The following is a 27,119-nucleotide window of genomic DNA, read 5'->3' on the forward strand; positions in this document are numbered from 1 at the left end:
GCAGGAAACATCCCTGCTGGTGGGGATTTTGTCTGACACGCTCAAGACATTCCAGATTCTTTTTGCAAATTATGCTGCTTGTGGTTCTGCCATGAAAGCAGCGTGGCTGAGGTGTGAGTGAGTCTGTGATACATGTGAGGATGTTTGTGCTTCTGGTGTCTAACTGGGGAAAAGAGCTGCAGCAGCAGAAATGCAATTTCTGTACGAGGTCTGCCTTTATCCACTAGGAAAAGTTTGGGGTTTGTTTGCTCTGTAGCTTGTTTGGGCTAATCTGGGAGAGTAAGGTTTTTTTTTTCTGGGGGAAAGTGAAATTGTTTTACAAGCAGATTCTATTGCCTTTTTTCTTATAGTTAATTTGCCACATCCATTTATCTGTAAAATTTTTGGATTCACGCAAGACTAGTAATTAAATTGCTTCAAGCCCTTGATTTTTTTGTTGTTAGTTTTTTTGTTATTTTGTTTTTTAATGAGCATTTTGTAGCAACATCATGAGAAAAGGGGTGACAAACTGTGCAGCTAATCGTTGAAACCCAATGCCAAGGCTCTGGAGGTGGGCAGGAAGCTTGTTTGGAATTATGAAGTGCTGTTTCCTTTTCACTTGCACTTTACCCTGCTCAGTTTGGTCAGCATTTGCCTTCAGACTGCCTTGGACTAAGTGACTTGATGAATTCTTAATCTGCACTCAACTTGTCTTTATTAGCAGCTGCAGTGGGTTGATTTGCATAGGTTAAATGGAAGACCTCATCTGACTCCAGGAAATGTTGCTTCTTAGGCACAATTATATTGTCAGAATTGTTACATCCAGTGAGGAACAGGGAGAGAGGGCAGCAGGGAGAAAAAGGACAAAACTCTCATTAAATTTGTATTAAGAAGTCAAAAGCTATCTCAATAAAAACTTGAAAGGATGAGGGAAGAGTGCCTGGTAATGCTTTCCACAGGTTGGTTTTTGGGCTGGTGCTGCTTTATTGCCAGGAAGTTTAACAACCTCAGTCATGCCGAGTCCCAAAATGAACTGAGAAATCCCCAAATGTCCTCTCAGGTCCCTGCAGTGCCAGAGTGGAGCCAGTTTGGTTATCCCCACGGGGTTTGGTGGAGCTGTGAGCCCAGCAGTGGGGAAGGTGGGAGCAGAGCATCCCTGGGCTCAGCAGAGCATCCCTGGGCTCAGCAGAGCATCCCTGGGCTCAGCAGAGCATCCCTGGGCTCAGCAGAGCATCCCTGGGCTCAGCAGAGCATCCCTGGGCTCAGCAGGGCTGGAGCAAGCAGTTCATCCCAGGCTGTGCAGCTCCCACTGCCCTTGGCAAACTGTTGGGGGTTTTTGTCCTTTCTTTTTGTACCCTTTGGATACATTTTGATACCCTTTCCCTCTCCTTCACAAACACTCCCTGTACCAAAGCCCCACATGTTTATGACTCCTGTACTCTGATATTTAGCTCAGTTTGGGATTCTCCAGGGGGGAAGATGAAACATTCATAACTATCTCAGAACTAGAGGCTCCAACCTTGGCCAGAACCTCCTCTCTGCAACATGTTGGTGTAAACCAGGCTGGAGTCTCACTTGGGGGTAATTAGAATAAGGGGACAATTACCTAATTTGTTAAGTTTCTCACTGGGGGATTTAGGTAGATGTGCTAATTTTTAAGGTCCATCAATTTGTACACACATTGTACAGAGTGTGCTGCTCAGTGTGTTTCCACCTTTGCCTAGTGGAGCACCAAAGGATCCTATTAAACCAAGGGAATTCCCTTTTTCCTTTCACTGCCGTGTCTGCCTCATATCTGTCCCAGCTTTAAGACATCACTGTGTTTGCTGACTGGAGGTTCTGGTGGGGTTGGCAGGTGGAGGAGCTCCAGTGAGAAGTGTTGCACTGCTGTAATGCATTCACTGTTCCCTGCCAGGAGCAGGACAGAAAATGGAAAAACGCTCTGTTTATGTAACCACGAGGAAGTGCAGCCATTGTGGGGGAAATGGGATTTTCAGAGGGAATCTGTCACTCTTAAAATGTGTGTGGAGTTTCCAGGCTCTTCCAGGATCCCACCTGGCCAACTCTCCCCAGTTTAAATGCCAGGTGTGATGTGTGGTGTGGAATTCCAGGTGTGTCCAGATGTTGTGGCCATTCTGCCTTCCAGGCACCTCCTGGCTGCCAGAGCTTGGGAAACTGGAAATTCCTCGGTTTAAAGTAAACTCTACTTATTAACAATTAAAACATCACTGTGTCATCACCATTATTCTCACCCTAAATCCAAAACACAGCACTGTCCCACCAACTGCATTCCATTTTTAGGTAAATCAAAAAGTTGGCATTGCATTGGTAAATCAAAAAGTTGACAATTTGTATTTTTTCATGCTGAGAATTTTAAGGGAAAATTGTGATGAAGCATTACGGGAACAGTTCTTCTTTAGGCCTCAGCAGAATTAGCAGAGAAATCTGCTGATAGTGTGGATTTAGTGATGCAAAATCATAAATTATTTCTAATCACTCAAAAATGGGCCAAGTGTTGCCCACCTTAATGTAGTTTTTGGCAGAAATAAGCAATGTTTTCAGGAGACAATGTCTAATGCACGCTGCAGGATGCAGAGATTGCAGATTGCCCAGCATGACTGATGGCAACTTTCATAAGGAATTGAATTGCAGATTTTATCTCTGACAAGCACCCTTGGGAAGTTGTGCAAAAACAAAACGGTCAGAAGTATCAGAGGATGCTGCTGGTTGTTCCTGAGCTGCATCTGTTCTCACTTGTGTGACTTGAGAAAGCATTTCCACCCTGCTAGTTTGACCTTTGACTCCATATTGGAGTTCTATTTACTGTTCTTTTTTCCAGCTTACATTGCTGTCTGAATACATAAAGCTATATTGCTGAGGCTGTGGTTAATAGCTGGATCTCTAAGCAAGAGCTCTTTACCTTTTGACTTCCTGCCTTTTGATTTGCCTGTCCCTTAGCCCAGAGATGCTCTGCCCAGGATCTGAGTGTTTGCATTCCATTGTGTCTATATACTCATTTTATAGATAGATGTGCACTGAAAGTCAAGTGAAAGATGACAGTATAAAAGGGTCCACATGAATATGCATCCCAGCTGTTGGCTTTTGCCCTCAAAACACCTTCTGAATACCTAAATGGCTTTTTTTTCTGGGAGTCAAGTCTCTCTCTCTCCCCAGCTCTGGGTGGGGTGAGGCAGCCAGCTCTGAGCTCCTTGTTACCCCCACAGGGAGGTTTTTATTAATATTTTTGTGGGCACAGGCCTGTGAAGCCAGGCCACCTCTCTTTGCTTGCACATCTTTAATCAGATCATCTCCTGAAAACGTGGGTTTGTGGCAGAGCTGTCACTGCAAATTAATCTGTGCTTCTGCACCTTCCCTGCCTTTGGCTCTGCGCCTCATATTGCTCCTAACAGTTTGTTAATACCAAATAATGCAAAAATGCTGCTTCCTTAAGCACTTAATAGGATGTGCTGAAATGGAGATGAATGGCCTGTAACAGCCTCTCCCTCTGTTTTAGGAAAATGAACTGAAGGATGCTGGGCAAGAGGAGAATCTCCTGAGCCTTCAGTATGCAAGTTTGTCCCCCAGAGCTCTGCAGCATGACCAGGTAACCCCTGAGCTCACCTGAGCTCCCTGCTGCTCCCCATTGCTGCCTGCTGCAGAAACCAGCCTGCTGAGTGGGGACAAGTGGGTTTTACTGTCATTTGTTTCCTGATTTCCCTGCTTCTCTGTGATAACATGGAAAAAATTTAATTGAAAATAAATTGCAAAAAATTGGCTTAGGAAAAAATGTGATTTTCAGGTGGGCATTCAAGACACACTGCTAGACTTTAGAGAGGAACATCATTCCTCTGATGCATATTTTGTTAGTATTGTAAGTTGATATTAGGCTTTTGTAAAAGACTTTTTGCTGATTTTGGTGAGACTTTATTGTAGAATTCTCTTATTTTTCTGGAAAATTCCTTTCTATCAGTTGGGGTTTTCTCCTACCTTTGTGCACCTTCAGCATGCAATTTTGAATTTCTCAGTCAAAGGTTGAAAAGCTCTTGTCCAGCAGCAAATACCCCAAACTCCATTCAGCAGTTATTTCCCTGCCACGTGGAATAATCTCAGCTATTCCAGGTCCCGAGAGGAAAAGCTATCTGAACAGTGAGTGTTTCTCCTCAGTTCTTCCTTGTGCCTGTTAGGACTGAAAGGTCTCTTTGTGACTGCAGTGTGAATGAATCTCAGGCAGTTCTGCACGGGCTGATGAGCTGGGAGGAGGAGAGGCTGCTGTGCCTCCCATGGATGCATCCAGGGACAGAACCACCAGGAGCAGCCACTCCACACGCTGCACTTAGCTAAAAATAAAGCTCCAATCTGGGATTTCTACAGGGCTTAAGTGAGTTGCTGGGCAACCTCATTCATATCCCAGGAGCTGCTATTCACATGGGCTCTGCTGGGAGCCTTGGGGGCTGCAGGGATGGGAGCTGCAGGGATGGGAGCTGCAGGGATGGGAGCTGCACACTCAGGTGTCTGATATTCACTGTCACAGCATCACCACTGCTCCCTTCCCAAGCCAAAGGAGGTCTGGTGAGGTCCCCAGGGCATTGCAGATCACCAAAATTCAGAGGTGGCTCTGCCTTTGGTCTACATTTCATGTGCAGCCCCTGGGATCAAAGCAGACCTGGCATTTCCTGCTGCTGACCAATTTGAATTGGTTTTATGTAAAAAGGCAGAGTTATAATGCTTTATGATAGGAGGAAGCCATGTGTACCATAGCATCACTTAATTTTATTCATCCATCTGTCTACAAATTTCTCCCTTTCCTAATGTGTTTCTCTTCTCTTTATTGCTGTTTACACATTACCTTTGCTCTTTACCTCACGAGGCACATAAAGATAAAGTCTCACTCAGGCAATTTTACATTCTAGCTGACACACAATAATGTGCATCATTAATGCAATGAAGGCTCAGTACTTTGGTGACACTAAAAATGTTAGTTCTCTTACTGTCAGCAAGTGCACAACTGACGTGGTTGATAATGCTTTATTGTAGGTAATGTTTGTCTTGAGGTACATTGAGAAAATGTACTAAAACCAATTTAAAACATAGAGGTAAAATGTCAACCTTTGTCACATTAGCCACTAAGTTAGAAATAAAATTCCCTTTTATTATAGTAATGTCACAATTTATCATGCTGTGGCTGCTTGTCTCCTCATATATATTAAATACTGAGAAAGGCACAGAGCAAAAATTCTGTAAGCTTGTGCTGCTGATCTCATATCACAGCCTCAGCACAGCCACAAACTTGTCATTAGAGTACTTCCTTCCTTTTAACAAGTTTAACAATATGTAATCTTAGTCACATACCCTGAATGTTAGCAAACCTTTTGTTTTCCTTCTTGCATAAGAGGTGTTCTGAGGTTTTTTACCACACACTGAGGTTGAGGATAGATTGTGCAGCTTAGATTGCATTTTATTGTTCAGGATGTGTGAAACTCCACAGCTTTGGATGTGGAGGTTGGAGCAGAATTCTGTCAGAGCTTGGGCTCAGCCCTGAAGGGGAAAACCTGCCTGAATTAATTTATTCTTTTTCACCCTTGAGAGCTGGCCTGAAAAAGAGGCCAACTTCAACCAAGCAAAGGGGGCTGGAGCAGTGTTTGTGATTTTGTTATGAAGATAAAGCTGCTGCTCATTTTTGTATTTGCTGAAATTTGGCTCTAGAAAGGAGTAGGTATGAGTCTGGCTACCTTTGGTCCATCAAAGAAAGCTAAAATTGTACACAACTTAGGTGGCTTTGGTGCTCTGCTAAGTGAAACAAAATTGTATTCCAGGTGTGGAGTGCTTGTGAGAAGATGTAGTGTCCTTGGGAGTGCTGTGGCTTCTCCTCTGAATACAATATTAGTGTTTTAATGCAGAACCAGAGCAGGCACTGCACATCCAGAATGGATCTCCAGGTAGCCAAACCCACCCCATGCTCACAGGAGTTCTCAGCAGTGTTTCCTGAGCAGTGGCAGTTGCTGGAGGAGCTGGCAGCTCCCTGCTGCCTGAGCAGAGGGCTTGGTGGTGCTGAGGCTGGAGGAGATGAGCTGCTGCTCCTCGGGTGGGTTTTCATCTCTGCTTTCTGGTGGAGTGCCCAGGAGCCAAAGGCACTTCAGCCTGACCCAGAGGAGGGCACGTTTGGTGAGGGTGAAGATACAGGATGCAAAATAAATTGGTTGATGAATTGAGCAGAGGAGCAGCAGAGATCAGAATGTTCTCTGTTCTGTCATGGAATCAGAGCTGTTTCTGGTGCACTCTATTTAGGTCAGCTCTTTTTGCCACTGGGAACATTGATGTTTTGATATGCTCTGTGAGTAATTCCAGTTCATGTATATCCCATATGTTCTTCGCCTGCCTGGGGAGAGCATTGGAGTCACATTTAAGAGCAAATGTTGTCTAAAAAGGGAAAAAAAAGGGAATGATAGTCTCATGAAGCTTTAGGATGCCATATGGGTTATGTAAATGTGTATGTCACAGCATTCTGTGACACACGCATGATCTTCAGGGGAGAAAGTCCTGGCAAGAATATAATATAAAAACATTAAAAGATATCAGTGTTTCTGGATGTAACAATGGTAATTATCAGGTATTTTGCAGATTTGGTTCTGTTCTTTCCACTACTCAAAATCAAAACCTTGTTGGAAAGCTGATCTGCCAGAAGAGGAAGTAGAGTACTTGTCAGAATCATTGGTATGTTCCTGAGCTTTGACTAATTCAGGCTGGCACTTTGGGATCCTGGATGAGAGATCCTGAGATGTGTAGAACAAAATATCTGCAGTTCAACTGTCTCTAATCCATCTCTTTCCAAATTTACATCAGCAGCCTGATGAGAACTTTTTGTTCTGAGAGCCCAAGCAGGGCAAAGCTCCGAGCAGAAAGGTTCCCTGATCCCAAAAACACTCAGAATATGATGACTTGTAAGTTTTAGAAAAAGTTCTTTCCAAAGGTGGTGAGTTGGTATGAATTGTTTTGGAGACAGGGAGAACTAAAGCCTCACAAAAATAACCTCTTGTAACTTGCTCAAAATATTGTACTTCATTAATCCTCAGTAAATTAGCTGAGAATCCCAGAAAGCAACAGCATTGCATCATTGATCCTGATAGCTCAGTGTTTCCTTTTTCCACTCCATTATTCTGCAGCAATACACTGACTGATCTGAGCAAGGCAATACAATACAGAGGATGCAGGAGTTAATAGATTCTGAAAATCCATTGTTTAATAGTTTCCTTCATTATAAAGGACTGAGAGGAGAGGAATAGAAAAATCTGTGCACGGAAAAAAAAATCCCGAAGTTGACAATAATTGCATCAGTTCTTGTGGAAAACATGATTTGTTCCATTTTCCTCTCTTTTTTTCTAGTCCACTGCACTCCAAAGAGCCCTTCTGCAAAGCTGAATGCTGGGTTGGCTGCAGCCATTGAGATTGTTTGGTCCGTGGCAAAATTTGCAAGTTAACAAACTGGAGCCAGAAGGCAAATGAAAAGGCTGAATCAGCTTTCCAAACATTGCATTAGAAAATGGCCAGGAGAGAGATGAAGTAGTCACTATCACTGATGATTCACAAAGTCCTCTATAAAAAGACTTGATCATGCTGAACTGGTTAGCAAAGGACCCAGGAAATTAAATCATTAAATAAATCTTACTTTATGAGTATCTGATCCTTCAAATACCTTCTGTATAGAAATATTTTAAGGGAGAGCAAGGGGCTTGTTGCAGAAGGATACTTATTTTTGAATTGTAGGTACACTGATTTCAAGTGTTCACATAGGCTGATCAGGTATATTTGAGTTCATTCTGAAGTCAGTTCACACTTTAAAGAGTCCAGAAGAAAAGTAAATTTGACTTATGTGTATATATATGTGTTTTAGATTTCTGCCTCTTTATATAGCACACCCATCTCTGACTCCTCTGAGATCCAGAGAATTTAAAATGTTTGGATTGTCATTCATTTTGTGCATTGTATAGCATATTTATTTAAATTTCCATGACTTGTGCATAACCACAGTTTGGCTGCCAGGCTCAGGTCCTTGCTAAGAGAAAATGTTCCATGTGTATAAAACACACAGAGCTTCCTCAATGAGCATTCCCTTTGGGGTTTTTGTGCTTTTTTCCCATTTCCTTTGAACTTTCTCCTTTCTTCACTGTATCATGCAGAAATATTTGTGTCAGCTACAGCTTTGCCTTCATTCACTAGCAGTTTGGGCAATAATCCCATTTTATTCCTTCTAGGTAAAATCAGACTATGACCACCTTCGAGAAACCCTTCTCAGAGTGACCCAGGAACGAGATTTGGCTGTGAGGGGAAAACATCAGCTCCAAGCCAAGCTGGAGAACTTAGAGCAGGTCCTAAAGGTGTGTAATGAAAATGAGTGGGTGGGAAGTCCTACAGGTGTGTGTGAATTCCTACAGGTGTGCATGAAGTTCTAAAGGTGTGTGTGAATTCCTACAGGTGTGCATGAAGTCCTACAGGTGTGTATGAAGTCCTAAATTCCAACAACCCTGTGCTCTATTGCCTGTTCATTATCCCTGATGCTCATCCAGTGAGCACATCACAAACCTGGGGCCTGAATGCCCCTGTTAGTGCTGATAACATGCATGGGGTGTAACAAACCAGGGATCTCCAACCAGCAGACACAGATTAGAGACCTTTGCCTGATATTTTATAAGTAATTGGATTTGGGTTTTAACTATGCAGAGGTTTCAGTCAAAAGGAGAAGAAGGGGATGAGAATATGAACCAACTGCCAAGAAATTTGGCTTTAGAGAGCTTTGTCTGCCAGTGTGACTGGCTACAAAATGTTATTGTGGCTTTACATGCTGTTCATCTCACTGTTCTGCTTAAGAGTTTCTTCAGAAATTTTCCTTCACTGAAACAAAAATCCTCTGGTGGATGCAGAGATCCTGGCTTTTCATGTGCAGTGCTTTTGTCCCCTGAGCAGAACCCTGTGAGCTGGCAGAGAACCTTGAGCAGACCTAAAGCCCTACAGCTCCTTCTCAGCACTAAGCCATGCCCAGGCAGATGCAGTTCATTGTGGATTTCATCTGTGTCCTCACATGCTCTGGAAATTCATAGTTTTAGAAAATGGCTTGCAGCTTTCCAGCCATTGGAAAAAAGTTTTGAGAAATATTTAGCTTAGTTTCCCTGTCTGAAAAGAAGTTCAGTTTCTCTTTTGAGAAACTCAGGATGTATCAACAAAGCAGAAAAGGGCAGATGAAGAACTGCTGAATTAGCTAACTTCTGAAAACGCTCCCAGAGGCTCTTGTGTAGAAGAGTTGTGATTTTGTGATGTGTGCAGCCAGCTTTTCCCATTCATGCCTGTGCTGGGCTCACCCATCTGCGAGCACAGATGACAAATCTTTTGATGAGAGCACTTGGGGGAGAATTCAATGTGCTCCCCATTCAGCACCATGCCTGAGCTGCTCTGTAAACAAGGCTTTGGTCTTTGCACACCACTGGAGCTGTTCTGGCATCACCCAGAGCACGTTTTGGGGTTGGGAAGTCTTTGCCATGGGAAGGAATGGGGCTCTTTGCTCTGTTTGGAGCCAGGATGGGCTGTTTATCCATTGTCAACCCCCTGGTGCCCAGGAGGAGGCAGGAAACACAAGAACCATTGAGCAGGACTCTGAAGTGCTCCTTCAGCAGCACTTTGTACTTCACAGCTCCCTAGCTCTGTGGCTTGAAAGAAAACTGGTAAATGCAGGATGTGCCCTGCTCAGTCTGGGCTGCACAGCAGGATTGGGGCTGAGAGATCACTGCAGAGGTTCCTTCCTCACACCTCCTTCGAAGGACAGAGCATTATTTGACAACTGTTCTGAAGCAGGGATTCCCTATGGTATTTGTTCTGTGCTCTTTTCAGTGTGGCTTTGCCTTCTGCTGTGGAGCAGCATTGCTGAGCCCTGGAAAGGCTGAACAGGGAAGTGCAAATCCACACCTTGGGAAGTTCTAGTCTGTCACATTCAGAGCAGTGATGCACAGACAGATGGATTGTCACCTTCCACACCAGCCCTGCCCCGCCCTGCCCTTGGTAAAACTTTCTCTTGTAGACAGTAAGAGATATTTTGGGCTGTTCCTGTCACTGCCAGCCATGCATTTGTTTTTCCAAGGGCTGATTTCTAATAGGTTTGTGTGTAATAACTCAGTGCTGCAGATAAGGCATCGTGCCTCTGCTCTGAGACTATTATGGGAATAGCATGTAATTTGGAAAATAAAAATCTTTAATACCAGTTTCACCAGGGAGGAGATCAGAATCTAGAAAGAGATCTTTCTTAACTCCCATTTATTAAGAGGATGTTTGAAAGTCGCAGTGATACTGGGGGAGTAATATTAACCTGTAATGAAAAAGATTTCTATCTGCAAAGGATATCTTGACATTGTTCAGCTTGTGCTCTTCATGAGAACCTTCTGCACATTGCTTTGAGTCATTAGCATCAAATGCACTTTGCAAGTTGTTTTTGAGTATAGTCCCTTTTGCCTAAATCCACCTGTGGCAGTTTTGTTCTGGATAATTTCTATCTCTTTTCTGAAAAATAGAAAAGAGATCAGCAGAGGTAAGCTGTTTCTTTTGGGTCACCATTTGCAAAACAAACCACAGAAGCACATCCAGGATAAAGAGGCACTTTGGGAATTGTCAAAGTAATTTTTTTCACAGTTTAATTTTTCAGCACAAGGCCACATAAAGATGAGTGTGTGCTGGCTGGAGTGGGTCCTGCTCACCTGAGCCTCACCCAGGGCACACTGCTGGCAGTGTCACACTGTCCTGGCAGGATTGCTGTCCAAATGCCTCAGTTCAGCTCTGCCAAAATTCCCCTCAGTCCTGATGGGATTCAAACCCGATCTGGTAGCCCCTCAGGGCTGCTGGGGAGGTTTCTGTGGGGAGGGATGTGTGCCTCCCTGGGCAGCCCGGGGTCAGTGCAGAGGGATGGTTCCAGTGCCTCACTGCTCTGTCTCCCCACAGCACATGCGAGAGGCTGCGGAACGGCGGCAACAGCTGGAGCTGGAGCATGAGCAAGCCTTGGCTGTCCTCAACGCCAAACAGCAGGAGATCGAGCTGCTGCAGAAGGTAGGCAGCACAGGGACAGGGACAGGGACAGTGCTGGGGGATGGATCTGATGGATCTGCTGGGCTGCAGGAGCTCCAGCAGCTGCCAGGCTGCTCCTGCTCGGGGATGCTCATGGCCCTGCAGCTGCACTGGGATGAAGGATTGTGGATGTTCAGTGGAGACTGACTGACCCAGTGTAGCTCAGATTTCCTGTTTCCCAGCAGGGATCACAGTGGCACAATCTGCTTTTCCCATTCACAACCACTGTGGTACTTCCTTTGTGCTTCCATTGCTTCCCTCTCTATTTGGCTTAGCAACACTTGGGTGTTCCTTAAATGTCACGAGGGAATCCAGGCTGAATTTCTCCCCAATCAGAATATGAGGTCCTCACCATTTCCAGTGTGCTGTTAACATTCTCCCTGACACAGCAGTGTTTTGTTAGGGTTTCTTTGGCTTCCTCCTCCTGACATGCAGTTCTTGCCACCTTTCTGCAGTGCAGTGGATGACAGAAATCCTTGTCAAGGTGCTCACACACCCCAGCTGCCTTCCTTTGCCAGACTGGGTTGTGCTGGCGTGGTGAGGGTTTGGTGTCCAGCCAGCACCAGCCCACCACAGAAACTGAGCAGCTGCTTCAGTACCTCATTTCCAAGGTCATTCTCTAATTCACAAATCACTTTAAGATTTCTTTTTTTTTCACACTGCAATTTCTCAGTATTCATTGTAATACAAAAATCACCATACTGAGTTTCAGTCTTGCCAAAGTCACTTAAAGCTGCAATTGTCACAGTGCTGATGTTGATTGTTTTCAATTGCTGGACTAGATTAAAACACAGAAATAATGCTGCTAATGATAATTTGGTAGGGAATTGGCATGGAGGGACATTGTCAGCGGAATAAAAGATGTATCTAATAGAGTTTGCTTGAAACAGGAAGTTGTAGTTGACCAAATGAAAGTTTCTAGTTAATTTTCTTTTAGTCTTTCTCAATAAATGCACTTAGGCACATTGCAAAATGCCATTTCTAGTTATATTCAGCTGTTATTATTAGAACTGCCTCATAAATTTTGGACTTAAATTTCCTGGCAAAGGAAAGAAATCTAAGAAAGAGCCTTTCTTGCTAATTTTTGTTATATTCTTCTAATAAATCCTCATTTGGATTGGCAGCAGGAGACAAATCTCTGTGCTACTCTTTGCTGCAGTCCCTGGTGCTGAGCTGCAGTGACAGACGAGGAGGTTGTGCTGTATTTGGAATTTCACCCAATGCAACAAGCTCAGCAGAGAAATATTTTAAATAAATCTGTTATCTAAGGACCTGTAACACATCCCTTCAGCTTTAAACAAGAATTGCTGGTTCACGTTTCATCCAGAGCTGACCTCCCCCTGCACCTAGGACATGTTGTTAAACACTTTCTTCTGTTTGGCTTTTTATTCATGTCATCTTTACTTGAAAAAGTATTTTCAAAGGGAAGTGGTGAGTCTGGGCAGCAGCAGGATGGCATTTCACAGCACCCTGTGGCTCTGTTGTGAAGGTGCTGATGAACACCAAAATGTGCACTTCAGAGCAGAGCAAGTTGCTGCTACAGCCCAATGCATTTGCTGTCACATTTGGAATACAAATAAAAGTCATTCTCTTTTTAATAAAAGTACAGACTGATCAGATTTTTCAGCCTAAAAGGAAGAGCATAATATTGTCCATCAAGGGTTTGTGTTCCTGGGGAATCAGATGCTTTTATCCTTTAAGAAAACCTTAATACAAGGCAGTTTGATATTAAAGAGAGATAGCTGTTGATGCAGGTTTTCCAATCATTTATCCAGAGCACAGACTGGGGAGATTTTATTAGCCTTGTGGTGCTGGATGAGTGCTATTTATTTGGTTTTAGACTTTTCCCAACCAGAATTTGCAAACTGGATTTCTGAGGTACATTGAATACACTTTTCTGCCCTTATTTATTCCCCCTTTAATCTTTGGCTCAGCTGATTGGACCTTAAACACTGCACTCCTCTTTTCAAACAGCCTTTCTTGTGGTTGCCTTGAGGTGTTTTGTGAGCTGTTTATTCAATGATAAATGCAGTTCCTTCAGTAAAAGAAAGAGCATCATTTCTGTGTTGTTTCTCCCAGCTGCTGTGGGAGGTTTCCTCACCTCGAGCCCCCAGTGTACAACAAACTCCATTTCAGTTTTAGTTGGGAAGGTTTCAGAGGGAATTTCGAGGTGATCTCACAGTGTGTAGAGATGCTTGTGTTGGTCCAACAAACACCACAGCTCTGGTCTCACTGAGCTTCCATCTCCTAAAAACCAGCATTGATTTCAGCCCTGGAGCTGCAGAGCCTGAGCAGCCCTGGCAGAGCCACCCTGCTAGGTGGAACCTGCCTTGGGATCTGAGGACAAGCAGAATTCTGTGTGTGCTCACAGCATACTGTGTGTGCCATGACTACTGAATTTGCCTTCTTCCTCCTTTTCCCTCTCTTTTCCTTTTTCCTTTCCCGTGAAAACCAGGCTCAGGTTGAAGCTAAGAAGGAACATGAAGGAGCAGTTCAGTTGCTAGAGGTAAGATGCTCTGGGTTTTGCTTTTCCAGGGTCCTTGCTGGACGGGGTGACTTGACAGCATCAGCACTTGGAATGGTTCAAGGAATATGTAGGCAAACAGAGGTTTTTTTCCCTTCTGATATGAAGCATCCTTTGGGGTTTGTAATTCAGTTAGGAGTGCATTAGCTGGGCTGCTGGAAGTGATGGATGTTTCTCTTTTGGTATCATTTTTTATAAAATGCTATTAAAGGGAGTGATTAGTTATGAGAGTTTTGATTTATTAGGCTAGAAATATAGCAGCAAATACCCATCAGTTACCTAGGGTTCCTAATTATATAGTCTAATAAACATAAAGCAACATGTTAAAGAACCAGGAATTGTAAACTTAATGAAAGAACTGTGACACTTCAAAAAAACCATCAAAGGGTGTGCTAGAGAGAGAACACTTCATTTTTCTGCCCGAGGAAAAGGCATTAAATGGTTTTTAAGTGTTAACATACATATCCTAAAGAAAGAGCAAAAATAGGGATTGATAATAGCAAGTGCATTGTCAATATTTCATTTAGAAATCTGCTTTTATCTAAAGGTAATTTCCAGTCTTTTTACCTTCTAACAGTATTTCTGTGTGTACTTGCTGGCCTTGGTGAAAAGTTTTTTTTTCTGGTGAACTGATCAACTTAAAAAAAAATTTAAAGCATTTGTTTATTAGTATCTATAAAAGTCAACATTCCCACAGAATGTATTTTACTCACGGGCTTTCATTATCATCAAATATATTAAGTTTGCTTTAGCTTTCAGACTATAAGATTAAATTATAATTTAATGCCTGGTGGAGAGTATTTGATACAGGAAAACAGAAACAAGACAGGCAAGAGATTATTTCCCCCCTCAAGCTAAGCACAATTCTTATTTAGCTGATTTGTCTGCAACCTCTGATTTGCATAACCCCAGCAAGATTTCCAAAGCTTTTGCTTTTTATTGCCACAAGCACATTATTTTTTAGCATTTGATTTAATGTGCCTTTTGCAATTCCAGATCAGCAGCAGTGTTGATTTCTCTAGCGTGGTTTGTGTTAATGCATGTTTTTACACGTGTAACTGTTCTAATAGACTTTGCTTTGAAATGTAAAAAATAGTATTCAAAACTGTTTTTTATTTCTTTGTTTATTTCACATCTCCTTGTTTACTGTGTCTTGTTTGGGATTTATTGCTTTGCACTTCATCCAGAACACCTTGGACAGCATGCAGGTATTTTAGGGCATAAATTCTCCTTTCCCTGTCCTGAATCCTGCACTTTTCCCTTCCAAATGAGTACAATATCCCTGCCTAACCTTGCATGGGATGCGTGCTAAAACCATTGTTATGCAAGCATGCTTTGCATTTATTGGCCTAATACCAAATCATCCAAATCAGAACTCTTTTTCCACAAGAAATTAATCTTGGCATGATTTAATGAGAACTGGATCCTGGTTTTCAGTCAGTTTCTCACAAGCATGCCCAGTAGGAATGGTTTGGTAGATCACTCATGATTGTCACTTTCTGACTGGGTGGGTTTTGTCTGAATTCAGATTGTTCCTTCATTCATACTGAGACTATTTGATGTGATATTTGCACCTGAGGCTGATTGGAGCCACCCAGGGAAAGCCATTGCTCTGTGAACAGCTGAGCTGCGAGATAATGTAACACAACAGATAATAAATATAACAGCAGAACTTGCTGATTGCTGCTCTGAATTCAGACCTGTCCACCTGGAAAGCTGCAGATCATCTCCCTGTCCTGTGTGCACAATATCTGTCTTGTCATGGATGAAGTCTGCTTCGTGTTCCGGGAAAAGAGCACTCGGATTTGGGAAGCAGCTCTGGTGTGGGGAGAGGAACTTGGCAGTTCTGAGTGCCAGACACTCAATCTGCTCTGCTGCACGAATGTCTCATCTCCAACCTCTGCTGCAGGCAGCTTAGGGACATCTGGGCCATTGGCACCTCTGTGCCACCCTCAGCAGGGCACAGCAGCTGGGGGAACAGAACAGAGATTCAGAATTCTGTAGGCAGGTCCTGCTCTGCAGGTGATACACAAATACACTGATTTTCTGCAGGGAGGTGAGTCTGGCTGCCAGCAAGCCAAGCACAGGTGGAGCCAAGGAATGAGGGATGTCTCCTGTTAGCTCAGTCGTGGATCTCAGGCAAAATATTTATATCTTTATAAAGCACCAGCTTCGTGCTCACTTCTAACTCACAACCCAAACTAAAAATAAAGCAGTGAAGGCATTTTTCTTGCAGGCTTCACACTGTCGTGAGAGAACAACTTGAAATCGCTAACTGCTCCAAACAGCAGTGAAAAGATGAAAGACAAAAACCCCAAGCATTTAGTGTTTGTGTGAAACTCCCACAACATCTGATTCTTACTGTTGTTTTATAATCAGCCAGGTGGATACCTGAGATTTCTTTAGCAGAAGTAAGTTAATTTGTGTGTTATGAGTGCAAAGAAATTGTATCTTAAAATTCACTCTAACTTCAAAAAAGTATGTATTACATGAAAAGGAACAAACAGTACCACCTTGTGTAGTAGAAGGTTAGGATTTTTGGGTTCTTCTGGGTACTGTAAGTATTTCCCTTTACCTAAGATCTCCTTATAGGTGGTGTGCAATATATGTTGTTTTCTTGATACACAAAATGTATGGTTTTTCTTACATTAACTGAGAATGTTTTTTTCTTTAAAAAACCCCAAAATTTAATTAAGTTGAATTAATTCAATTGGTATCCAGACTTCCTTTGTTAGTGCAGTTGCTTAAGCAAGCATAGGAGGGGTTTTTAATGAAGGAGGTGATGTTTGTTGATCATAAAGCAGCAGATTGGGATACATTATTTTATCTTTAATTTAGCTGGTACAGTGAATGTGCAGATTTGGATAAAAGGGATAAAAGGGGGTTTTCATGCTGTGGTGTCTTCACTACTCTTTATGTGTTTTGAGTGAAAGTTGTAGAAAAAACCCTGAATTCCCCATGCTTTTTATCATTTCTTTCAATCAGGGAATCCATCCTTCTCATCACCTCACCCATCTTCTCCCATCAGGAATTCATAATCCGTGTGTAGGCAGATCTCCCAAATCACAGCAGAGCTTATCTTCTAAGTTCTGTTTGGTTAAAGCCTGATGCCTCAAAATTAAACCCAAAATGTTACCTTTTGGTATTTCTGCCAGGGTCACACCCAGCCTCTCCTTGGCTGGTGTCCAGAGTGCCTCGCTGTGGTTTGGTTTGCCCTGAGGAGCATTGTTTTGAAGGGCAGCTCAGTAGCTGAGCCCAAATTCTGCAGCAGCCACTGTGGCTTTTCTTGTTCTTGTTGGGACTTAATACATGAATGTTAACGTAGCAATTTATGAGGTTTCTGCTTAATAGCAGAAGATGGGCAAACCTCAGAAATAAACCCGATTTTTAGAGGAAGTTTTAAAAGCACACAAAACTGACGTTCAGGTGTGTGAAGAAGTCACAAAACTGTAGGATCTCTTTGCAGATGTTCTTGGCAATGATTTTTTTAGCACTGCCAAGGCACATGATGAGGAGTTTCCCCTTGTGGAAACTGGTGATGGAAGGAGAAATCACCTCCCTGTTGCAGGGCTGTAGGTTGTGTTCTGAGGGTGGCTGAGAGGCTGGAGGGATCATGGATCTGTTTATCCCCAAGGCTGGGCTGTCCTGGCAGCTCAGAGCCACAGCCTGCAGTCAGCCTGGCTGCTCTCAGAGGAGACTTTATCACTCTCTACAGCAGTCAGTCTCTATCACACCTCTACCTTAGGGCTCTTTGTAGTCAGGTGGGGTTTGGTCTCTCTTTCCAGGCAGCAGCTGACAGAACAAGAGGACACAGTCTCAGGCTGCCCCAAGGGAGATTTCAGTTGGATGTTAGGAAAAAGCTTTTTACTGAAAGAGTGATAAAGTTTGGGAATCATCTGCCCAGGGAGGTGAAGTCACCATCCCTGGATGTGTTTAGACAGAAATTGGATGTGGCACTGAGTGCCATGGGTTAGCTGAGGTGGTGTTGGGGCACGGGTTGGACTCAGTGACCTTGGAGGTTTCTTCCAGCTGGTGATTCTGTGATTTGGTGGCTGTGTGACTGTGTGACAGTGTGATTCTCTCCCCCTCCCTGCCGGCCGTGGCAGGCCAAGGTGCGCGAGCTGGAGGAGAAATGCCGCACGCAGAGCGAGCAGTTTAACCTGCTGTCCCGAGAGCTCGAGCGCTTCCGGCAGCAGGCGGGCAAGATCGACCTGCTGAGCACCACAGCCCTGGCTGCCTCCGACCTCTCTGCCTCCCCTGGAAAGTCTCTGTCCCAGCTGATGAATGGAATAGCCACTTCTATAGGCAAAGGTAAGGACCTGCAGTTCCCTGGTGCTGCTGCTGCCCTGGGGGTTGGCAGAGGCAAACGTGGGGTGTGAAAGAGTTTGCTGTGCCAATGGAAGCAGAATTCACTCCTTTTCTGGTTTGGGACTTGTTTAAATTTCAGAGTATCTCCAAAGCTTTCACTGGACTTGTTCCAGTTTAATCTGGATGCTGCCATGAGCAAAATTCCCTCTTATCGTTGTTGAGTGTGGGGATAAGGAACCTGTTCAGCCTTAAAATTATGTATTCCTCATGTAAAAATATAGCTCTGCTGTGAGGAGAAAGACTGTCTGCATGCAGGCTTTGTTGTGAACCTTTCCCTGTGGCAGGGACAGGAGCAGGTCTGCTATCCTGGTGAAGTTAGTGGGGAAAGAAAGCACAGAGACCTCACAGACTGCATTGGCCATTGTGTGACAGAAACGTCTAGCTGGGTAGGAAATGGGGAAACTGAATGGAGTATTTTGACAGATGTGAAAATGGCCTGGGCTCAGTTTCATTTGTGCAACAGAAATGATGCACTTCTTAAAAATCTGAAAGGAAAACATTTTAAAAAGCAAAAAATAGTTTCAAAAGAAATGGAGAACTTAAAGTGAAAAAACCAATCCATTTCCATCTGCATTGATGTTCTTACACTTCCAGTCCCCAGCACAGTCAACACTGTGTGTTTATCCAAGATCTGTGCTGAACTTTCACCAGGTCATCTCCTGTTGCCAGAGGCAACAGCTCTCCTAAGTGCAGAGCTTTGTAAACGATCCATTATTCATAGGAAAATTACAGAGATCAAGGCAAGAGGTTACCTGGGGACACTTGAAAGCAACTTTGCTGTAAATCACACTTTGGATGGGGTATCATTACATGAGGGATGTGCTCAGTGTCACCCTAGCTGAGTGGCTTGAATTGTCCTGCAGAGAAACAGTTGTTGGGTCATTCTCACTACCTTCAAATTCCCACAAGGTTGTTTGAAAATAAATGTGAAAAGGAAAATTTTAATGGTCTTGACTTCTTTTCCTAAGCTTCTAGATAAAGTCTGAGGCAGAGGGGCTGGGGGATCAGAAATCATTTCCCTGGTGCTGCAGACGAGCAATTATTGTCAGTGAAGGGTGCTGAACTCAGAGTGAACCAAGTCAGGAGGAGCCAAGGTGGAATCCTTTCCTTCCTTCCTTCCAGTTCAGTGGCTCTGTGTGCTTTGGGCTCTGCAGCACAAATTCCAGCTGTTGGCAGCTGTGCAGCTGGGGTGCCTCTTGGTGCTTTGGCTTCTCTGGAGCTGCAAGGCTTTCCTAAATGGATATTAAAGAGCACTACATGGAGAATTCAGAGGGTATTTTCTGATAGATAGAAGAATTTCATAGAAATTTCCTTGATACTAACAGCGTTGGCTCCTCATGTCTCTAAGGACAGGATTTTCAAAGCAACAGTTAATTTTAGAAGAAATGCAATTAGGTATTGACTTGTCCTTTAGGCAGCAGGTGAAGGTCCAGCCTGTATCACTGCAATTGATTTAATGGAAAATGAAAACCAACTAATCATTTTAAGGCACTCAGTCAAACTCCCCTAAGTAATTTATATTTATTCTTCAAATGCTAATGGAAAAACCTTCTTAAAGACTTCAAAACATACCAAACTGAAATCTTCCAAGTAATCCTTGAGTAAAACCACAGCAGAGACAGCCAGGTCTGTAGGAAAGGGATTTTAAGGCCTTCCTCTGTAAACCTTTTCCCAAAACCTATTGATTCTCATGGGACTTAGCATTCAGGGCCTGCAGCACTTGTGTCCAAACATCAGAAATGCTTGGCCAACATTCATCCTCAGTCTGAATGCTCTGATAACAATAAAGTGATGTTGGAGCAAGTGGGCAGGACTGCTAATTATTGGAATCAACCCTTTGGCAGTAATGATGGCAGAGTACAGCAAGTTCCTCAAAGCAGGAGTGTAATTATTTTTATTATGTGTGAGGAAGAAAGAACACGAGAGGAACACAGGGAGAGCTTTCAGTGCAGAGCAAACGATGGAAATGAGATCAGTTTATGACCAGCTGCTTCGCCTTAATTGGTGATGTTTGAATGGATCAGGAAATGAAATAAACCCAGCCAGGATGGATTAGAGCATAAAAAGTTCACTGTAAACATATAATAATGTCACGATCAGATATAGAAACCTTAAGATTTATTATTCATCAGTTAAGAAGCTCATTTAAATGGTCTTCCTAGATAATTTAGGTAGTCCATATGGAATCAGCAATGGCAATAAATAAAATGAAGAGTCTAATTGTGATGCAAGTATGGACGGCTTTGATTCTCCTGAAGCATTTAAATTAGGTCTGGTGCTCTTCCTTTTTCCTTGATAGGGTGTTCTTCAGACTTCCTTAACAAATACTTGGGAGAATAAAGACCATTTTGAGCATCTGTGGATTTTGCAAAGACTTCATGGACAAAACCCCTGTGGCTTTATAAGGTTCTTCTCTAGTATTTAGAGGGAAAAAGAAAGATGTTTTTCAGATGCTGCTGTGAGTTGTTACGAGCTGAGCTCTTGTATATCTTATTTTTAACTCTGTTTTGTTCCAGAGGGGAAATATAAAAGGAAAGGTGTTTTATTGGGTTTTTTGGTTTGTTTGTTTTCTTTTTTCTAGGTTTCCAGTTAACAAGCTTTAAAGCAGTCTGTAGGTCTGATTCCTTCCCGTTCTGCTGTTCAAGCCCAGAGCCATCAGTGTCATTGCCTGGGAGGAACGAGAGCACCAGCTTTAACCAGTTCCTTTTTTGGAGGCAAACTTAGGGCAGTTTTTAAATGCAGCCTTTTTTGCCTCCCCTCCTGTACTCCCAGTCTGCAGGAGCATTCATCCTCTGCAGAAATGATCAGGAGATTACAGATACTCAGGAGGAATGTGCTTCCTGCGCTGCGAATCTCAATTTTGGGTTGGATTTTTTCTGCAAGGGCATTGCTTGATGATGCTTGTGTTTATCTTTTTAATCCAACTGTGGCTCTACATACATAGAATCTGCATGAATTTACATTTATTATTCGTCTCATAACCTTTTAAAAAAGGCTGCTCTCCAGAATACACAGGAACTCACTGCTGAAGCTGTTTGATAGGGCTGGCAGGAAAATCTGGTGTTGATAGGGCTGACAGGAAAATCTGGTGTTGATAGGGCTGTTGTTTCCAGTTTCTGGCTGTTGCTGTTGGATTTTCCAATCCCTGTGATGGAGTGAGGTGTCTGTGGGGTTTCAGCACTGTCTCTGTGGGGTCAGAGCTGTGCCCAGTCCCTCACTGCAGTTACAGCTTCCACTTTGCTCTCCTATGTATTAAGGTCTCAGGGTAAATTTTATTTATTTTCCAAGTGAAAAAAATTTAGATCCATATCTTCCAGCATCTTGATATTCCTGGAGCTCTTGATAATGTGTGTTCCTGTGCAGGTTATTGTCCTATAGGTGTGCAAAGCAGGGGCTGCATTGTCCTGGAGCCTTCCTCCACATTCTGTGTGTAATGCAACTGATTTCATACCAAAACCTGAGGAGTGCAGGAGGTCTGAGAGCAAACAGCAGCTTCCTTGGAATGAATCATCCCAGTTGGCCCAATTATTTATAGGGTGGTGCTGACAGGCTGAGATGGCAAACATTACCAGCAAACAGAAGGAGCTCAATGGGCTAAAGTTCCTGAGCAGGGAGGACTTTTCTGCTATATATGTGAGAGAAGCTCCAGAATTAGAAATCTGCCCCCCTCAGCCTGGGGTTGCCCTGAGTGGGGCTGCCTGTAATTAATCTGTGGTGTGATGAGTTGTGTATTTCCCTGCTGTCAGTGTGCTTAAGCTGTCCTGCTGTAAATTACAGCCATGCAGAGAAAATTAATCATATTGGACTAATGAGCTCACCAGAAAAGCCTCTGATGGTGTTCTTGGAGCTGATTCTCCTCTGCAGTGTGAATAAAGAGGTTCCACTGATAACTCTGGTGACGTGGATTGGGAATATTGGGATTCAGTAGCAAAGCATTGCTGTCCAGATTGCTGGCAGAGCAGGAGAGGAAATGCTGAACCCACAGATATTCAGGGTCTGAAAAATCAGAGCAGAGCTCATTATGTTAATGAGAGGGAGAATGAATTCAGCACATCTGAGTGTCAGCAGTGCTTTGCTCTAAGTGCTGCTCACACTGCAGGTCAAACTGAGCTGTTTGCCATCCCTGCTTTCCTGTGGTTTGGGAATAAACTAACAGTAAAAGGGAAAAAATGTAGAAGTATTTTATACAGAGCTTTATTAATCTCCCTTGCAGCTTTGGTGACAATGTTTTCACTTTCCCACCTCTGGTTTTCACCCGAGTCAGGAGGAGGATAAGAGTATTCAGCCTCCTGAGGGTGTTCATATGCAGCATGGTCTGTCTTGTCCTTTCTTTAAATTGTTAAAAATATAGCTATCTTATAAAATATTAATAAATATTAATATAAAAATATCCCAAAAGGATTTTTGGAGATTTTCCTTTTGCACTGTCCTAGTTCCCACATTTTAGGAACTGGGGAGGTTTCACTGGTGGAATTCCATGGTTTAGTGCTGCTGTCAGTGAGGAACTCCTCAGGAATTTGAGGCAGGTGCTCTTGGCACTTCCTGCCTGCCAAAAGTCAAACAACTTCATTTCCAAATGAGTCTCCTGCCAGCTAAATCATTAGCATTTCAGTCTCTCTGTTAGAAGACACATGGATGAATTGATCCTACTTTCCAGAATATGACAGAGTCCCCAAAAGGAATAACGGTTCTAGGAGCAGCTCTTTAGTGGGTGTGTCAAACAGCAGGTCAGGTCACCTCTCCAGACATATCCAACCAGGTGCTCAGAACAAATCTGGGTTTTTTCACTCAGGGAAACTTTACCTTTTAACTCTTTGAACTAAAGTACTTCACTTTCTTCGTTATGTTTTGTAGATTTAAGCAATTTACCCAAATCCTGGCACCTGGCAGGCCGAGCTGCTTTCCTGCTCTGCAGTTTGCCCACCAGAGTCTCTTCCTTGAGTGATTTTTAACAAGAGAGGAGAATAGCTGTGCTGTGTTGGCAGTGCTGCTGCTGGAGAGGTTCTCCTCACTCCTGACTCCTCACTCCTCACTCCTGTTTTGCTCCCTGCAGGTCACGAGAGCCCTGCTGGCAGTCGCTGTGTGATCTCAGAGTTCATCCGACCCCTGCAGGTCTCTGGAGACAAACCAGAGCAGCTCTCTGTCAAACCCACCTTCCTGTCCAAGGCAAGAGCTGCTACCCCAAGATGCAGATTTGATTCAGACGTGAGTCATTCGGGAATTTTTACTGAAAAAGTGATTTAAGGCTGAGTGGTATAGAGTAAATTCTGAAAGCTTTGTAGAAGGGTATTATTTTCTATTAAATAATAGATTTATAAATAGGTTATTCTATTATTTAACAGAAAATTATTGTTTTCTATTAAATAGCCTGGTTTGTATGGGCAGATAGCCATGAGGAAATTATCTTCGGATCAAAATGATCTTCACATCCAAATTTTAAGAAATCCCTTTCCTGATCTTTACAGGAGTAAATAAATTTGTGCATATTTTCTATCTTTGTGCTTAGCAATGAATATAAACTCATTGCTGCTGAACCCGTGGAAGCTGATAAAATCAAAATGTTTCTAAATGGATCACAAGCCTGAGGATACTCAGCAGAATATTAGATTCTTGTACAGTGGGAATTCCATGGGCATGTCTTAGGATTATCCACCAGAAATATTTGTGTATATTTGTGTAGCAGCATTACTGAAAAGTGGCAACATTCACTGCCTTTTGAAGAGGCCACAGAAAAAGCAGCTTAGCAAGGAGACTTAGGGAAGCAGAACTAACAGCAAGGAACAGGAGAAGCACACGTCAAATTTAATTCCCTTTTTCTATTATTTTTGAGTTATCTCTCACTGAGAATGTCAAGCCCTCTTTTGCAGAATTGTACGTTTTGTGCCTTCTAGAGTGTAATTATGTGATACATACTTCCATTATGCAAGCTCACAGAAATTAAGCTCCATTCCTTTTTAGACATATCCAGACCCAAGGGAAGGGTATGAATAAAATCTAAAAATGAAGCATAATGCTGGGAATTCTGAAATAAATAAATAAATAAATAAATAAGTGATGCTTTGCAAAAAATATATTTGCAACTGCCCTGGTTGTTCCTATTAAAAAAGCCTCCTAGAATAACCATGATTGGATTGTAAAATTTTGGTCAGTTTTTAGACCATTTAGTTTTTTTGATCCCACTATTAACCCAGTATTTCTACCTTAATTAAAGTTCTCTCAAGCTCGAGCAAAAAGTTGGTTACTTTTTTCTGAAATGGCTCACAGCAAACTCTACAATAAGTGGAGGGAAGTTCATCTCTCACTTAAAAATCTCTGTTAGCTCGAAGCACAACAGAAATGACTGTTTTACCAGTGAGAGGCTTTGTGCAGAGCTGAAATGGGCAGAGTCTGTTGATTCAACACCACAATTAAACCTCCAGGTTTTGTAGGCCAGATTTGTAACAGAATGAGTGTGTGGCTTTGCAGAATTGAATTAAATGCGAGGTTAAACTCAGAAGAAAATGTTATTTCTTTCAGTTAGTAGAAAGGTTGGCATTCAGCAGATGCTGTGGGTTGGATTGGATTGGATTGGATTGGATTGGATTGGATTGGATTGCATTGGCAGGGGGTACATTTTGGGTGATACTCATTGTTTCCAAGGGTTTGGAAGTTGACACTTGCACCAATTCTAAACTCAGCCTTTGTCTGAAGTACTCAGTCCCTGCAATCTGCCATTCTAAGAAAAATTAGCAGTTGTGTTCCATGTTAGAATTTAATTTTTTTCATTAATACTGTGTGTTCACTGATTTATATCACCTGTCAGCAAAACTGTTCATACATCTTTTTTTGAAATCACATTGTCTTTTCTCTCCCCCTCTGCAGATGGATAATGATCAGAATTCCAATACCTCAAAGCAGAGATATTCTGGGAAAGTCCATCTTTGCATTGCCCGTTATAGGTAAAATCCCCATCTCTTTACAGATATAACACAATATTACACACAGCTGTGATATTCAGCACCAGCTTGGCTTCCCTTTATCCATCACTGAACTCTGACCTGGAATTCCTGTTCTGACCACCTTTGCCTGCTGGTCAGAGGGCTGAGCTTGGCTTAGCTGCTCACCCTGCCCTGCATTTCCATCCTGCAGTGTCCAGAGCAGCTTCATGGCACCTCCTGCTTTGGGGAGGATGTCTCCATCTGTTCTGATAAATTACTGTTTCAGGCAAGAAAAGATTTGAATTCCAGCCCTGCTTTGCACATTAAAATTTCAGCTATAAAGCTCTGTCATAACAATTTCAGTGACTAAATTTCTTTCAGGATGGATATGGATTTTAGTACTTTCTAAGTACTTTTTGGCTCTCAGTAGCTTCTCTCACTTTTGTTTTCTTTTACCTTGACTCAGTAGAAGTTTAATAAACTTGTGTTATAGAACATAAAACATATCAAACAAATTGAATACAGCAGCTGGAAAAGACTTCCACAACTAAGTTTACTTTAATTCACTTTAAAAAATAAAGGGAATTTTGGCCAGTGTGTTCCAGGTGGGCAGTGTGTGAGTGAACTGCAGCACAGGATGAGGTTTCAGGGCAGAGCCCCTGAGGGGCAGTGGGTGATCACATCACATCACAGCACAGATGAGCTCAGGGTGGGTCTGCAAGGGAAGCACAGAGGGGAATCCTGCCAGCCCTGTGCTTTGCTCCCACAGCTACAACCCTTTCGATGGACCAAACGAAAACCCAGAGGCTGAGCTCCCTCTCACGGCAGGAAAGTACCTTTATGTCTACGGAGATATGGACGAGGATGGCTTCTATGAAGGTATTCTTCTTTTTAATCCCTGAATTCATGCTAATCCATGCAGATTGAAATCAGCTCGTCTGTCAAACACGCTCCAAGTTCTTCCCTTCGTCTACTCCGAAATCAGTTGCTAAAATTAGCTTTATCGTCGTTGTGTTAATTAAAAGAGTTTCTGCACCAGCAGAGCCTCTCCTTGCAGGCAAAGCTAATTATAAGATATTTTATAGTGTCAGCTTTTCCTACTGGCAAGATTTAAGTTGACAAAAAGGCTTGCTGGCAGTTCTGGTATTTCCCTCACTAAGCCTTTATGTTCTCAAACTGGGATGTTGTTTATGCACATTTCACTCATCCCTTGCTCCTTATCTTGTCCCTCTCAAGGCACTGACATGAAGCAGGTATTCTTTAGAAAACAGGATTTTAATGGCATTGCTCTTTCTCACCAGGAGAGCTCCTGGATGGACAGAGAGGACTGGTCCCTTCCAACTTTGTGGATTTTGTCCAAGACAACGAGACGAGGCTGTCGAGCACCCTGAGCAGCGAGCAGGATCAGAACTTCATCAACCGTTCAGGTCCCACTCTGGAAGGAGACCTGCTGGAGATCAGCCCCCCGAGCCACATCGACTCCGGCGGGCTCAGCAACGGCGCAGGGACTCTGGATGTGAACATCGACGAGATCGGAGAAGACATCGTGCCTTATCCCAGAAAAATCACCCTTATCAAACAACTAGCCAAAAGTGTCATTGTGGGCTGGGAGCCCCCAGTCGTGCCCCCCGGCTGGGGAACCGTCAGCAGCTACAACGTGCTGGTGGACAGGGAGATCCGCATGAACGTCGCCCTGGGCAGCAGAACGAAAGCTCTGATAGAGAAGCTCAACATCTCCAGCTGCACCTACAGGATCTCCATCCAGAGCATCACCAACAAGGGCAACTCGGACGAGCTGCAGTGCACTCTGCTGGTGGGGAAGGATGTCATCGTGGCTCCCTCCAACCTGCGCGTGGACAACATCACCCAGATCTCTGCCGAGCTCTCCTGGCTCCCCACCAACAGTAACTACAGCCATGTCATCTTTCTCAACGAGGAGGAGTTTGACATCGTCAAGGCTGCTAGCTACAAGTACCATTTTTTTAATTTGAAGCCCAACATGGCCTACAAGGTGAAGGTCATGGCAAAGCCCCATCAGATGCCCTGGCAGCTTCCCTTGGAACAGCGAGAAAAGAAGGAAGCCTTTGTGGAATTTTCTACATTGCCAGCAGGTTTGGTGTTTTCCTCCCTAGCCCAAAACTCTTTGGTTAAATTTCTCTGAAAATACGAGAAAAAATAATCATGGAGTCATCAAGGGGATGTGAGTGTGTTTTGGTTGTGAAGTTGTTATCACA

At 43.2% G+C, this 27,119-nt stretch overlaps 1 protein-coding gene across 4 annotated transcripts in view; it reads left to right on the plus strand.

The window, feature by feature from the left end:
• Positions 1–27,119, plus strand: part of RIMBP2 (RIMS binding protein 2) — a 102,967-nt gene that overhangs the window by 56,713 nt on the left and 19,135 nt on the right. For 3 of the 4 annotated variants that reach the window (XM_085075357.1, XM_085075359.1, XM_085075358.1), the window contains 10 exons: positions 3,494–3,583; positions 8,229–8,351; positions 10,954–11,058; positions 13,532–13,582; positions 14,788–14,808; positions 17,707–17,911; positions 23,022–23,173; positions 24,830–24,906; positions 25,655–25,764; positions 26,187–26,996. In XM_085075357.1, coding sequence (XP_084931483.1) covers positions 3,494–3,583; positions 8,229–8,351; positions 10,954–11,058; positions 13,532–13,582; positions 14,788–14,808; positions 17,707–17,911; positions 23,022–23,173; positions 24,830–24,906; positions 25,655–25,764; positions 26,187–26,996 — 1,744 coding nt within the window. The remainder of the gene's footprint in view (positions 1–3,493; positions 3,584–8,228; positions 8,352–10,953; positions 11,059–13,531; positions 13,583–14,787; positions 14,809–17,706; positions 17,912–23,021; positions 23,174–24,829; positions 24,907–25,654; positions 25,765–26,186; positions 26,997–27,119) is intronic. The other variant, XM_085075360.1, reaches the window with a different exon arrangement.

The sequence above is a fragment of the Lichenostomus cassidix genome, chromosome 15, assembly GCF_008360975.1.
Source record: "Lichenostomus cassidix isolate B80296 chromosome 15, HeHo_3.0, whole genome shotgun sequence".
Classification (NCBI taxonomy): Eukaryota; Metazoa; Chordata; class Aves; order Passeriformes; family Meliphagidae; genus Lichenostomus; species Lichenostomus cassidix.